General features: G+C 67.2%; 1 protein-coding gene across 1 annotated transcript in view; it reads right to left on the bottom strand.

Moving 5' to 3' along the window:
- The window catches only part of NOTCH1 (notch receptor 1), a 42,998-nt gene that overhangs the window by 13,881 nt on the left and 14,833 nt on the right, over positions 1-14,284 (bottom strand). Inside the window, exons 3-17 of the mRNA XM_059141506.1 lie at positions 10,853-11,115; positions 9,943-10,281; positions 7,834-7,956; positions 7,238-7,471; positions 6,744-6,899; positions 6,360-6,545; positions 6,101-6,214; positions 5,148-5,261; positions 4,774-5,007; positions 4,566-4,676; positions 3,954-4,146; positions 2,806-2,951; positions 2,542-2,655; positions 882-1,001; positions 441-593 (exon numbers count right to left, since the gene is read on the bottom strand). Of these exons, the coding sequence (XP_058997489.1) occupies positions 441-593; positions 882-1,001; positions 2,542-2,655; positions 2,806-2,951; positions 3,954-4,146; positions 4,566-4,676; positions 4,774-5,007; positions 5,148-5,261; positions 6,101-6,214; positions 6,360-6,545; positions 6,744-6,899; positions 7,238-7,471; positions 7,834-7,956; positions 9,943-10,281; positions 10,853-11,115 (2,600 nt within the window). The remainder of the gene's footprint in view (positions 1-440; positions 594-881; positions 1,002-2,541; positions 2,656-2,805; positions 2,952-3,953; positions 4,147-4,565; positions 4,677-4,773; positions 5,008-5,147; positions 5,262-6,100; positions 6,215-6,359; positions 6,546-6,743; positions 6,900-7,237; positions 7,472-7,833; positions 7,957-9,942; positions 10,282-10,852; positions 11,116-14,284) is intronic.

The following is a 14,284-nucleotide window of genomic DNA, read 5'->3' as shown; positions in this document are numbered from 1 at the left end:
AGGCCGTGGGGCGGGGACAGAAGTGCAGGCCTGAAGACCGACGGAGCCGGGCTCTCAACTCCCCTGCTTGCTTGGCGGCTCTGGACAACACGCTTGGTTTCTCGGGCGGGCTGAGAGCCCTGCTCCTCGGTGGGTCGCAACAAGGACCGATGAGGGCACGCCCGGTGGGGCCAGGCACGGTGCTGCAGGAGGAGCTCCCAGAACCCACCGCGAGGCCCCGGCAGTCCGGCTCTGGAGGCTTCTGAGGCCACCCAGGACCACTCTCCTCGGTCCACACGAGGCTACCCCCTGGCACGTCCCGCGTTATGCCCCCGGCGTGCCCCCAGGTGCTGCCACACCCGTCCTCCCAGCGGACCCCAGCCTGCTCCCTGCCCCATGGCCACGCGAGAAGCTGCAAGTCTCAGAGCATCTTGGGGGGCCAGGCTGGCAGGGCCACTCACTCGGCCGGCAGTCGTCCACGTCCGTCTCGCAGGTGTGCCCCGTGAAGCCCGCACGGCAGTGGCAGCGGTAGCCGCCGTCGGTGTTCTGGCAGGAGGCGCCGTTCCGGCACGGGCTCTTCACACACTCGTTAATGTCGACCTCGCAGGTCTGTCCTGGGGGGATGGGGGGTGTGGGTTCAGGTCCCTGCCTCCAGGCCTCTCTCCCCTCCTCCTGGCAGTGGGGCCTCCCATGGCCCAGGACAGTCCTCTGGGGACATCCCAAGAAGGAAGGGCGCTCTGACTTGGGAGCCCCCGACCTTGGGCCGATGACAGAACTCAGGGCGGTGAGGCCCCATCGGGCCTGCACCTGCTTCTTGCGCCCCTGCTCCCTGCTGGCTCGGCCCTAGGCCTCCGGCCCCTGGGGGCCGCACCCAGGCAGGGCTGCAGGGCAGGAGGCCTCACCTTGCCAGCCCATGGGGCAGATGCAGGAGAAGCTCTCGTAGTCCTCAGACTCCTTGCACACGCCCCCGTTTCTGCAGGGGCCGGGAGCACACGGGGCCAGCACCACCTCACATGTGGCTCCTGAGGGGAAAGGGGACAAGGGCTGAGACCCAGGGAGCCCAGCCCAGTGGGCCCTTGCCCCACGGCATCTCCCAATGACTGGCCCCATGGCCGATGAATGGTGCTGCACTGGGACCCCCAGCAAGCTCCTGGCTGGGTCAGGACTCAAATGGGGCCCTGAAGACCAATCAGAGGGAGGCCCTGCTCTAAAACGTCTCTGCAGTATACAGCCTGGGCGCCAACCCCTTAGGAGCAGACCGGCGGCCCCCCACAGCCTCAACCCCTCTCTTGGTCTTTGGGAGGCCTGAGAGCACAAGGGCTCTGTGCCACGGGCAGCCAAGGCCTGGCCCTGGAGGCCCTGGAGGACCCCGAGCAGAGGCCGGACAGCAGGGGAGGAGCCCCAGTGACACAGGACCACGGCACAGGGAAGGGAGTCTTGCTAGGAGTGTCACACTGGGGTGACTTTACTCCCTGAGAGCCCAGCAGACGGCCTTCCTGTTTACAGCCATGGGGGTCGACTCCCGGGGAAGAAAGGAAGCACTATCTTCCCCATGGCCCATTATCTCCCCAGCCCGCTGGGTGATTTTCCAGAGCCTTTCTTTCTATCTGTTTCCACGGTGACCTAGGCAGGCAGGAAATTCGCCAGAGTTTCCGACAATTGTGCAGAGGGAAGCAGGAAGTGGGCAGACGGGAAGCGGGTCAGCACAGGCCAGCTCCTCCCCATCAGGCCCGCCGGCCTCTGATACTGCGTCCGAAAGGGACCCGTGTGTCCCCAGCCATGGGGCCCCTGGGCGGCTACCAGCCGGGCACTTCCTCATCGAGGCAGGAGAGAAAATCCAGGTCCCCAGCCTCGATCAAAGAAAATACCACACCGGCCACCAGCTACCCAATGTCGTGGGGCCGCCAGCACGGGCCCAGGCCCCCACCCCGCCTGGCCTGACAGGATCACCTCCAGACCTCCAGGCTCAGCAGCAGTGCCCCCTGCCCACTCCCAGGGGGACCCAGTGGCGGGACCAATTGTGGACTTTTGTTCTGCAGCACTCTGTAAATCTCTTCCACAGAGGGGACCGTGTCCTGCAATCCTGTTGGCGGGGCCAATGGCAGACGCCAGGACACCCAGGGAAACGCCTCCCGCCTCTGCTGGTCCTCACAGAGGGCTCCTTGTTCCCCAGCACAAAGAAGGCCGTCAAAGGGATCCCTCAAGCCTGGCCAGCAAGGTGGGGGGCGGTGCGTGCAGTCTGGCCCCAGGGGCCCATGCAGTGTGGACACTGGGTCGTGGAGGCCAACAGCCCAGGCCCAGCTCCTAGCTCTGCTGTAGAGGACCCCAGCTCCCGGGTGGGCCGGCTGAACCAACAGTCTGGGACAGACTCCTATGGCGACGCGTCCCCAGCTTTCCGTATGTCTGCAGTGAATCTGGCAAGGACCCCCGCAGGGGGAGGCCCAAGCGTGGCCAGGCCTGAGCCTCAAGGCAGGGCCCAGAGGTGTGCAGGCCAGCCGCTGGCCAGCTGCTGCGGCGCCACGCCCCTCCCCCAGCGGCTGGGCCTGCCCGCCCCGCCCGCACCTGTGTAGGGCAGCGGGCAGCTGCACTTGTAGCCAGCCACGTCATCGATGCACGAGCCCCGGTTCAGGCACGGGTTGGAAGCACACTCGTTGATGTTGGTTTGGCAGTTGGGGCCTGGAGAGAGAGTGCCGACAGTCGGTGCGCCCGTCACCGTGGGGCCGTGGAAGCAGAGCCCCACGCGGTCCCCACCCCGGTGGCAGCTGGTGCCCGTGGTGGGACCGTGGGTCGGCCCAGAGTCCCCCCCCCCCGGCCCCGCTCACTCACCACTGAAGCCCTCGCGGCAGGTGCACACGTAGCCGCTGGTCATGTCCCTGCAGGCGCCACCGTTGGCACAGGGGTTGGACTCACACTCGTTGTCGTTCACGTCACAGTTGGCTCCACTCCACCCAGGGTCACAGTCACACTTGTACCTGTAGTGGGGACCACGGGGCGGTTCACGCATGCCCATGCTCCCGGCTCGAACACCATCCTACAGTCTGATGGCAGAGGTGCTGGTCCATGGTCCACTCTGACTGTCAGAGCCCCTTAAACTGGGGGTAACAGCACCCCAGGCCCGACACAGGGTTTCCACCACCTCTGGGACAGCCCCGCAGCCAGGAACATGGTCGGGCCCCCTGCCACTCAGCCAGCACGTGGCCTTGAACACAGAGCAAGGGCTCCCTGCCCATTCCACAGCCCCACCCCCACAGGGCAGTGCAGGGCACGCAGCGGGTGTCAGAGACCAAGCGAGCTCCCGTCACCCCCTGCCCTCGCACTGCTGACACCCCATGAGCAAGGTTCTCCCACACCAACCGGCTCCCCAGCTCTCAGGACGCCAGCCGGGTGTCCCACGACACGCCGCAGGAGACGGGCTTGGGCGCACACACGGCACCTGCATCAGATGCCCGTCTCATGGGCCAGGCAGTCACCCACCGACTGAGTGTCCCAGGACCTAGTCTGTGAGGCTAAGAGTGGGCCAGGACGGCTCACAGAACTCGCAGGGAGAGTGTGCTTGCTGGGGGAGTGGTCGGACGGAGTGAACCTCAGAAGCAACCCAGCGGGGGCACCAGGCCTCCTGCGGTCTGGGTGCCACCCTCCCGGCAGCTCCCTGCGCCCTCCGCCCGGAAGCCCTCCCGACCCCTGGTGACTCGGCTGCACCAGCTTCCATGTCTGGCCTCGGGGCTTCACTCCACCTCCGGCCCCTCCGCTTTGCTGGGAGGTCACATGGCTCACCCCCCAGGCCCCCGTCTTTGGGTGACCTCAGCCACCTCACGAATGTGAACTCAGTGCAGTTCGGGAGCTGCCAGCAGCCGGGACAAGGAACAGGACAGATGAGCACGGCACACGTGCTCCGGGTCACCTCGGACCTGCACTCCAAGCCAGCCCGTGTGGGGCTCTGCCCCCCGACAGCACCCCCACCACCCCGTGCCTACCCGTTGAGGCTGTCGCGGCAGGCCCCATGGACGCAGGGGTTGCTGCTGCATTCGTTGACCTCGGACAGGCAGGTGGGGCCGTGGTAGCCCTCGGCGCAGCGGCACGTGAAGCTGTTCACGCCGTCCTCACAGGTGCCCCCGTGGTGGCAGGGGCCGCTGGCACAGTCGTCGATGTTCACGTTGCACATGCTCCCTGTGGGCGGGCAGGGCTCAGACACGCACGCTCCGGGGGCCCCGAGCTCCCCCGGCAAGAGGAGGCGCCTCAGTGAGCAAGCGCCGGTTCCCCTCTGCTGACCCGGGGATGCCACGCAACCCCCTCCCTGGGTCCAAGGGGGCTTCGGCGTGAGCACAGGGTCCCTGGGGACAGGGCCCGCGTCATCCCAACTGCCCCGCCTGCGGCAGATGCAGGACGTGCGCGTAGGCGTCTGGCTCTGACCAGGGACCAGAGGCCCGAGGGTGCCTGTCCTGGCGCTACTCAGAGCCCCGGGCCTCCTGCACTCTCCGCCACACGACCGCGGCGGGCAGCCAGGGAGCTGGGCCTGGGAGGTGGCCCGCAGCACCCTGCCCTCGGCGGTCCCCGACCTGGCTCGCCTGGGACCCTGCGCCGCTCACCTGTGTAGCCGGGCTCACACGCGCACTCGTAGCCATCGATCTTGTCCAGGCACGTGCCCGAGTCGCAGGGGCTGCTGGCGCAGTCGTCCAGGTTTGTCTCGCAGTTGGGTCCTGGCGGCGGGCAGAGCAGCGGTCAGCCCCGGTGCCCGCCCCCATGCCCCCCACCCCCGCACCCCGTGCCCCTCACCCCCGGCCCCCGACCAGGCACCTGTGGTCCCCTTGAGGCAGGCGCAGAGGTAGGCGTTGTCCCGGTCCTGGCAGGTGCCGCCGTGGCGGCAGGGCTGGCTGTGGCACTCGTTGATGTTGCTCTCACAGTGGTGGCCCGTGTAGCCCGGCCGGCACAGGCAGGTGAAGGTGGCCACCCCGTCCTTGCACACCCCGTAGTGGCACGGGTCGGGGTCACACTCGTCAATGTCCACCTCACAGTGCGGCCCTGTGTAGCCTGCAGGGCAGGGCCCGGAGCGTCAGGGCGGCTGCTCCCGGAAGGCCACCAGCTGGGTCTGCCTGTCCTGTGCCTTTGCCCACGGGAGACCCTCCCCTCGCCCCCGTGTCCGCCCGTCCCCGCCCGCCCCATGGCCCCACCTTCCGTGCACACGCAGGTGTAGGTGCTGGGCCCGTCCAGGCACTTGGCGCCGTTCTCACAGGGCGTGCTTGCACACTCGTCCACGTCATACTGACACAGATGTCCGGTGAAGCCTGTGGCCAGGGGAGGGGCTGCTGTCACTGCTGTCCGAGGCAGTGGTGCCGGGGGCCCCCGCTGAGACCCAGCTGGACCGGAGCGGGGAGCTCCTGCGATGGGCTCCCCGGAGCCTGCTGCAGCCAAGCCCGGGCTCGGGACACCGCCCAGTCTCTCTTCTTGTCCCTTTTAGCTCCTGCCCCTCCAAGAGGCCCCTTGCCCAGCTGAGCTCAGCTGCTGTGGCCTCAGCCGCGTCCGGCTGTGAAGGAGTTCCCCAGGGTTTGGGAGGGCTGATTTATACCCTGCAGGCCCAAGCTCTGACCTGCTAATGCTTCCTGGGGCCCCGCACCCTAGGCTTACAGACCCCTCCCGCTCTGAGCCCCTCAGACGTTCCTGACGGTCACGTCCACTGCGGGTCATGTCCACTGTCCATGACGGGTCATGCCCACTGCTGGGAGTGCAGGCCAGGCCGACTCCCTCCCAGCTGCGAGCCCTCCGAGAGCCAGGCTGGCCCCTCTTCCCCACCCATGCCCCTCAGAGGTCCAGGGAGTACACTGCTCTCCCAGGGTGCTCTTGTCCCCAGGGAACCCTGGCAGCAAGGAGGATTTCTGGGTCCTGGGCTCCTCTCATGCCCCCAGCAAGGTGAGGGGCCAGCAGCTCCTGCCCAGCCTGGCCTAGTCATTCCTAAGATGAAGTCCTTGTCCCCCACCCCAGAGGCAGCTGTGTGGCACCCCCTCAGGGCAGTAGGGAGACACTCCTACAGGATGAAGCCCAGGAACCGTCCCCCCGCAGCAGAGTGTTGGGGCTCCCAGCCCAGAGTGTGGGGCTCAGCGGCAGCCCTCCGGGGGACGGGTCTCACCTGTGGGGCACTCGCACAGAAACTCGTTGATTTTGTCCAGGCAGCGGCCGTTCTGGAGACAGGGGCTGCTGGCACACTCGTCCGTGTTGATCTCACAGTGCACGCCCTCGTAGCCTGGGGTGGGGGACGGTGAGGGGGTTCAGGGGCCCGTGAGCAGCCTGGGCCCAGAGGATGCGGCGCCCAGCTCCCGCTGCCCGCAGAGCCCACAGCCCAGCACCCCAGGGCCCGCCCTGCCAGCCCAAAGGCCGGCCCCTCGTACCAGGCATGCAGATGCACTGGAACTCCCCAATCTGGTCCAGGCAGGTAGCGTCATTCTGACACGGGTTCGAGACGCACTCGTTGACGTCGATCTCGCAGCGGGGGCCGGTGTAGCCCTGCAGACACTGGCACTCGAAGGAGCCCAGTGTGTTGATGCACTTGCCCGCGTGCTCACAGGGGTTGGCGCCTGGCGGGGGGCGGGGGGCGTGCAGCGGCGGTGAGAGTCTGCTTCAGGCACCCTGGCCTCTGGACGGTGTGGGGACAAGCCCGCCTCCCCCATCAGACTGGCAGTCCTCCAAGCGATGGCTCCCCCATCAGATTGGAGACACTGGTCCAGCAGCCCCCTTGGCTGTGCCCCCCCGCAGCATCCCTCGCCCTGACGCACCTAGCGAGCACTCGTCCACGTCCTGGCTGCAGGCCGGCCCCGTGTACCCCGAGGGGCAGGTGCAGATGGCCTTGCCGTTCACAGGGTTGGTGTCACAGTTGGAGCCCTCGTTGCAAGGGTTGCTGATGCACGCGTCATTCAAGTGGCAGAGCAGACCTGGCGGGGCGGCACCGGTTAGTCAGGCACCCCCCCCCCACCCCGCCTGGGGATGACCAGCCTCCCACGGCCACGCGACCGAGAGGCCCCGTCAGGCTCACGATACGCGGGTCATGCCGGGAGGTTCGTCGCCAGCAGGCCCGCCCCAGCACGCCCCAGCCTTCTTCCCTCCAGAAAGGCCCCTCTCGTGCCATCTCTGGGGGCTCCGGGCGCTGCCAGCAGCATGTCCCAGGGATGGTGCGCCCGCCAGGTGGGGCCGGGGGAGCCGCCGAGCGGGCGGTGCCCTCCCCCTGCTGCCTGCCACCCCGGCAGCCCCGCTCCTCCAGCCTGGCGCTCACCCGTGCGGCCGTGGGGACACTCGCAGTAGAAAGAGGCCACGCGGTCGTGGCAGGTGGCGCCGTGGAAGCAGGCAGCGCTGGCACAGTCGTCAATGTTCTCGCTGCAGTCCTCGCCCGTCCAGCCGTTGACGCACACGCAGGTGTAGCCGCCGTGGCTGTTGTGGCACGTCCCGCCGTTCTGGCAGGCGTTCGGCATCAGCTGGCACTCGTCCACGTCCTCGGTGCAGTACTGACCTGCGGGGCCGAGACCGTCCGGCTGGGTGAACGCCGCCGGGGCCCTGGGCCGCGAGGCACGGGGTCCGCCTCCGCCGCAAAGCCTTCCCCCCACCAGCCGCCCGAGCCGCTGCCCTGCCGTGGGCATGGGGCTCGGGGGCCATGCTGGTGTGCCGCTCACTGGATGTGAGCCCCAAACGCGGCCCAGACCCAGAGAGCCCGGCTACAGCATTGGGCCAGCCGGGGCCAGGCTGCGGTTGGCCCACGCGGGGCAGCTGAGGTCGCGTGGGTGTGGCCACGGGGGCAGGGACCTCAGGCGCTGGTGGCGGGCCAGGGCTGCCCCAGGCCACGCCGTCCCTGTGTGCCAGACTGGGCGGCCGCACCTGTCCACTCCGGTGGGCAGCGGCAGTTGTAGGTGTTCACGCCGTCCACACAGGCCCCTCCGTTCCTGCAGTTGTTTCCGGGACAGTCGTCCACGTTCTCCTCACAGTTCTGGCCGGTGAAGCCTGCGGCGGAAGGAGCAGGGGCCCGGTCAGGCCCGGCCCACAGCTCCAGCGTCCTCCTGGCTGGACCCACTGCACCCACAGGTGGGGTGCTGCCCCTCTGTGGCCTGCCCTGGGTTGCCCGCTGCCTTGGGGCCTTTGGGGTCCAAGCCTTGTCCCCTGTTCTCCGTGGGACCAGGCCCCACATTCCAGTGCCCATGGGTGACATGCTCCTCTCTGAGCGACCATTTGGCCCAGGGCCTGCTGAACAGACAGGGACTGGGGAACGCAGGGCTCTGGAGGCTCACTTGGAAACAGCCTCGTATAGTAGAGTTCCCTGTGGCTGCCTCCAGGCCAGGCACCATGTGGGGGGTCCCCACGGCGCCCCATGGGGACGCAGCACATGCCCCGTCTTAGGGAACTGCCCTGGGGCTGGGGAGGGTTCCAGGCAGGGGACCCACACGTGGCCCTCAGTTTCCCAGGAACAGAGGTGTGGTTCCTCCCGCTGGGGCCAACCTCTGCCTCACAGCCTCCCCGCTGGTCGGCTATTAACCTGCTCAACCCCCACTCACTCAATCATCAACCAAGAAAGGTGTGCTGGCAACAGTCCAACCTACAGCCGCTTACTAATTAATGCCCCTCCCGGGGTGCCTTTGAACCCCTCTCCTGCCATTGGAGCGGCCGTCTCCTCCCTCGGGGACCCCTACCCTACCAGTGCTGTGGGGGCCAAAGCAAAAGGCCAGAAAGAGCCAAGGTGCTAAGTGGGTAGCATTCTGGAGGATGCTCCCTCCAAGTGGAAGCTCAGAGCCCGGGCTGTGGCTCCCATATGTGCTGGAGCGGGCCTAGACCATGGTTTCCCCCATCCCTTTGACAAGCTCCGGACACGGGGTATCCTCCGGTGGGTCCTGCAGTCCTCACTGTGGCCCCGGCAAGGCAGGCTCCTTGTGAGCCACGTGGCTGGATGGGAGGTCCCAGGCCCGAACTCACCGGGCCTGCAAAAAGGCAACTGAACCCAGAACCCAGGGGTGGGCCTGGCAAGTGGGCTTAGTTCTCAGTCCGCCTGGGCGATCCAAACAGCCAGCAGCACTGGGGCGGTCAGGTAGGAAGTGGATCACCCAGCACTACCCAGGAAATGCACGCGCCTGGCATCTGCACGCAAAGGCATCTGATGCAGTGACAAGGCCCAGGGCTCTGCGGCCAGCAGGCAGGCGGGACACTTCCCTTTTGCTGGGGCAGGGGCGTACGGCAGCCGGGGCAGCCCCCCAGCAGCCCCAGGTCAGCCCCGTACGCCCAGCAGCCAAACCCGGCGACCCCACCATCTTAGCTCCTGCTCCTCCCCTGCCCCAGGCCCAGGGAAGTGCCGGCCATGCGGCCCACAGACTGCGAGGTCTTCATTCAAGCTTCCCGTCAGTAGTTTTTAGATCAGCAGCAGCAAAACTGACTCAGAAACTACGGTGCCAAGACCAGCCCATGCAGTGGGGCCGGTGGAGCCGGCTGCAGTGGCAGCCGTGGGTGGCTGCCCCTCACTGTCCCCCACACCCACAGGAGACAAGCCACCAGGGAGGCGGGACATGTCCCAGTGAAACAGGAGGTAGGCTGCAGTGGGCTTCACCACCGGCACATGGTTTCCAGGGAATTCAAGAAGAGGGAGCTCGTGCCCAACCCAGGAGTTTCAGAGCAGGGCGAAGAGCCAGGGGCCATGAGTGCAGGGGTGCCTAGGGGGCAGAGGGAACCCCTGTCCAGCTCGATTCACCCAGGGTTGCATCTCACCGATGAGCCTGCCCTGGGGGCCGCAGGGACGCTGGGTCCCTACCAAAGAGGGCAGGGAACAAGTGTTAGGGGGTCACAGCGGACCCCCCCAGGGGCGGAGTGATGGCCAGGGACTGGGATGACACCTGGACCCCATGCAGTCCACCTCCTGACTGGTAACCCTTCTAGACCCTTCCCTGCCCCAATACTGGACACCCCATTCCCACAGCCCTGGGGCTCCCGCAGCTGGCGGGACAGTACCTGGCAGGCAGGCGCACTCGTGGGTGGTGTCCCCCGTGGGGCGGCAGGTGCCCCCGTTCTGGCAGGGGGAGGGGCTGCAGGGCACGTAGGGGAGCTCGCAGTGGGGGCCGGTGTGGGTGGCGCGGCAGGTGCAGCGGTAGGAGCCGACCTCGTTGTGGCACGTGCCCCCGTTCTGGCAAAGCCTGGGGTTCTGGCTGCACTCGTTCACGTCCTGCCGGCAGGTGGGGCCGTGGAAGCCGGGTGGGCAGCCGCAGATGTACGAGGCCTCGAAGGGCAGGCACTGGCCGCCGTTGGCACAGGGGTTGGAGGCGCATGGGTCGGCCTGCTGGCACGTCTTCCCTGGTGGGCGAGGGGCAGTGAGCGGGTCACACGGGCTTCCGGCTGGCTGAGCCCAGAGCCTCCTCCAGGCCCCAGAGGTGGCTTCCGGGCACCACGGAGGAGCCCACCCCGCACAGACCTACAGTGGCATCTCTTTAGTCCCCAGGACCCGACAGCAGGACATGGCCATCTTCCTGTGGATAGGGACTGAGGTGCCCGGGACACATGGCTGGTGGGGGGAGGCAACCTCGAGACCTGAGCCGGTCTGTCCCCTCCAGGGCCAGGGGCGGCCTCAGAGCTCCTCACCGAGAGCTAGCCCGTCCCTGAGCTCAAGACCAGACAGAGGAGCCCCATCCTCGTGGAGGTGGGGAGGAGCGGGGACCCCCGAGCAGCCGAAACCAGACAATTTCAGGGCTGGAAAGGGGCATGCCGACTCTAGGGCAGGGGTCACCAACCCCAACGGCCTGAAAAGAGCCCTAGAGCCTCTCCCTGCCACACCGACGGGCTCGGCCTCTGCCCTGCGCGTCCCGGCACGTGGGCAGCCGGGGCAGGGCCAGGGTTAGGGGTCCTTAGGGCCGCCGCCCGCTCTCACCTGACCAGCCCGGGGGGCAGCGGCACTTGTACTCGGAGAGCGTGAGCAGGTCACAGGTGCCCCCATTGCGGCAGGGGGTAGACAGGCAGGCGTTGTCTCGGGGCGTCAGGCAGAGGGGCCCGGAGAAGCCCAGGCGGCAGGTGCAGGCGTAGTCCACCAGACCACCACGGTCCACGGCGTGGCACGTCCCAGCATTCTTGCAGGGGGCGCTGAGGCAGGGGTTGGGCGCCTGGCACTGCTGGCCCGCGAAGGCCCCGCTGCAGCTGTGGGGGACACACAGAGCGGTTACGCATGCCAACGCCCCGGACCCTGCCCCGGCCTGGCTCCCGCTCCCCACCCCGGTGTCGGCAGGGCCTGCAGCTCGTGTGGCCGGGTGTGGGCTGGGGGCTCCTCCGGGGTGGCGGAAGGTTCTGGGACCAGACATGGGAGGTAGTTGCACAAGACCACAGACGTGCCAACCGCCTCCGAACTAGACGCTTTAAAGTGGTTAACTTCACATTCAGTGAATTCCACCTCAATTAAAAAAAACGATCATGTTAATTGGAGCATCGGGCTGGAGAGCAGAACGCACGGTGGGCAAAGCCTGGGTTTCAAAACCCGCGCGGGCATCTGTGTGAGCGGCTGGGCGAGCTGGCAGAGGGGGCCACACGGCCGGTGCCAGCTGTGCCCTAGGAAGGAGCGCTCTGCAGCTCACCTGTTGGGGGCTCGTCCGCGTCTCCCTGCTAGCTCTCCTGAACCAGCGAGCCTTATTTGGGTAATAGAAGGGTTCATGGATCGCGAGCACAAGAGGCCTGAGACGTGGGAGACTGCTCCCCGCTTCCTTTCTGAGGAGGAGTTCCCTCTGCTGGGGTCTCTTAGCTGACAGGAACACCACTGGGACACAGTCGGTGCCCCAACTCCACCCCCTGGTCCCCCACGCCCAGTGCCCAGACACGGTTTCCCCCTTTGGGATCAAGTCTTCACAACATCCAGGTGACATCAGCCGCAAGCAAATACACCCATTTCACGGCAACAGAAATCAAGGTGCCCAGAAGTGCATCCTTCCCGAGCCCTCGGTGAGACAGCCCGGGGCTGGGGAGCAGGGGGTGAAGGCCGCCACGTCGGCCAGCTCCGTGCCCTGCCCCAGAGCCCGGTGCTCAAGCTCCATCAGGAGCGGACAAACTGGGAAGGGGGCGTCTCACAGGTTCTTTGCAGGGATGGGGCTCTGCACAGACCACCCCCATCCCAGAGCACCTGTTGGCCCAGTTTCTGAAGTCACCCTGTGGCCTCGCACTCGAGGGGAAGTGCAGTGAGGCCCTGGGACCAGCCAGGCATCGTTCTTCCCAGGGGCACAGGCTGTGAGGCGTAACAGGGCCCCGGCCCGCCTCCGGCCCACGGTAGCCTGGGAAGGCCGGGATGCCACACCCACAGCTCCAGGCACCGGGTGGGCAGGCCCTCCGCCCCCTGGCAGAGGCGGGGTGGGCAGGGAAGCTCAGGCCTCCGGAAGAAGAGGGGGCTCTCCTGAGCATGGAAACGCCCCATCGGCCAGAGCCCCGCCAAGAAGGGGCTTCCCCCGGCCCTGGCACCGAAGCGACAGCCACGGCCATCCCACGGGGACCCCACCCTCAGCAGGTGGCAGCCTGCCAGTCCTCACTGCCTCCCCCCGGCCTGCCCCAGGGGCCAGAGCCAGAGCCACAGGGGCGGGTGGCAGTCTGGGGAGCCGGGGTCTCAGGGTCTCCGCATCTCTCAGCAATGAGCTGCCCCTGTCTGTCCCCAAGGCCTGGGCTGCGTCTGTCTCCCTGCAGGTTTTTATCTGTGGCGGCCACTTGGGGAGGTGACAAGGACAACACAAAATGGCCCACCCTGGCCCACCGTCTGTTGTCAGAAGCCAACAGTCCCAAGCCAGCTGGCCTCAGGAAAACCAGTCGCCCTTTGCGGGGCGCAGGGAGGGATCAGGACGGAGCCAGGCTCCTGCCCGGCCCGCTGGGGAAGCAGGCTGTGGGGCTGGCGGCTCTGGCACGGCCCCCCGACACACCACCACGCTCCAGGACTCTGGGGAGTTACTGACCGTCTGCTCCTGGCCTCAGCGGTACTGGGAGACCGGAGAGAAGCAACGGGAGACGGGTGTGTGGGGACACAGGCAGCACCTCCCCCAACCTATCAATGCCCTCCATTGTCAGGCAGGAGCTGGCCACTGCTCCCGCTGCGAGAAAAGGCTCTTTTTCTCTCTCAGCCACTGATGGGGCGTGCGGGTGGAGGACGCTGGGCCACTAGGGTGGGAGCCTACCTTGACCACACCGCCCCCTCCTTCTCGGAGCCCTGCTGGTTTGAGGGGAGGGAAGCCTTCAGGGTCCCCCAGGGAGTATCTCTGGGTCTCCCGGCCACTAGACAGATTCCTAACTTGTTGGGATGCTGGGCATCCCCAGATGGACCGGAAGGCTCATCCCTAAACTCTCCAGCAGTGGGACAGCGCCCCTGTGAACAGCCCCCCTGCTCCGGCTCAGGAGGGGGATTCTGGTGGCAAGACCATGGGACAATCCACCAGGATGGGTGGCATCCTCGCCGATGAGGCCAGCAGGGGAAAGTCGCCAAGACGTCAGGCGTTGGTAGCGTGGACAAAGGCTGGCCGGGGAGCAGGTGCGCCTGTGGCCGGGGACGCGGGCGGCAGCTGCTCCCAGCCGGGCGCCAAGCAGGGCGGGCGGGGCAGGGGCCAGGGAGGCTCCTCTGTGGGGGAAAGCGGCAGCTGAGAAGGCCCATTGTCTTCCCCAGTCCTGCCCAGGCCAGGCAGACACTACCGTGAAGGCATGCTGTCCAGCCTGCTGGCTCCTGGGCTGGGCCTGGACGTGGCCACCATCCGCCACCAGCACCCCAGCTCCAGGACGGCCAGGCCCACGAGGGAAGGGGGGGGTCCCTGCGGACCGGACAATAGAGGCAGATGCTTTGTGGGGCCGTGTGGGATATGACCTATAACAGGGCTCAGCCAGGAGCCTGAGCCAAGGGGAAGCCCTGAGCCAGACACAGGGTCTGGGATGGCAGGTACTTGGGTTAGCTTTGGGCCAGTCCTGGAGGCCACCCTTTCCCTGCTGTGCCTGTCCCCCCTCCAGTCCCCGACCCTGCCATCTCTCCCCTCTGCCCCTGTGTCCACCTCTCACCCCACCTGGCCACAGCACGGGAGCTGCCCAGGGATGGACACCTGTGGGCCCCTCTGCCCACAGCCCCCAGACTTCCCAGAGGGGGCTGGAGGGACCAGGAGGCCGGTCTGTCCTCCGTGCCGGTCTTGGAAGGCTGCTCTAAGTAAGTGCCTGGTGGGAAGGGGCCCTGGCCTAGCCAAGGGAACAGCACCCGACAGCGGCCAGCCTGCAGCGGGCCCAGAGCGGAGCCTCGAGTGACCCGAATGAAACCTCCTGTAGGTCCGCATATCCTCCTGTCCAGGCAGGGTGGGGAGCCCAGGGC

Source organism: Mustela lutreola, chromosome 12 (assembly GCF_030435805.1).
Source record: "Mustela lutreola isolate mMusLut2 chromosome 12, mMusLut2.pri, whole genome shotgun sequence".
In the NCBI taxonomy this organism is placed as follows: Eukaryota; Metazoa; Chordata; class Mammalia; order Carnivora; family Mustelidae; genus Mustela; species Mustela lutreola.
Note: the sequence above shows the minus strand (reverse complement) of the source record. Positions and strands in the feature narration are given on the sequence as shown.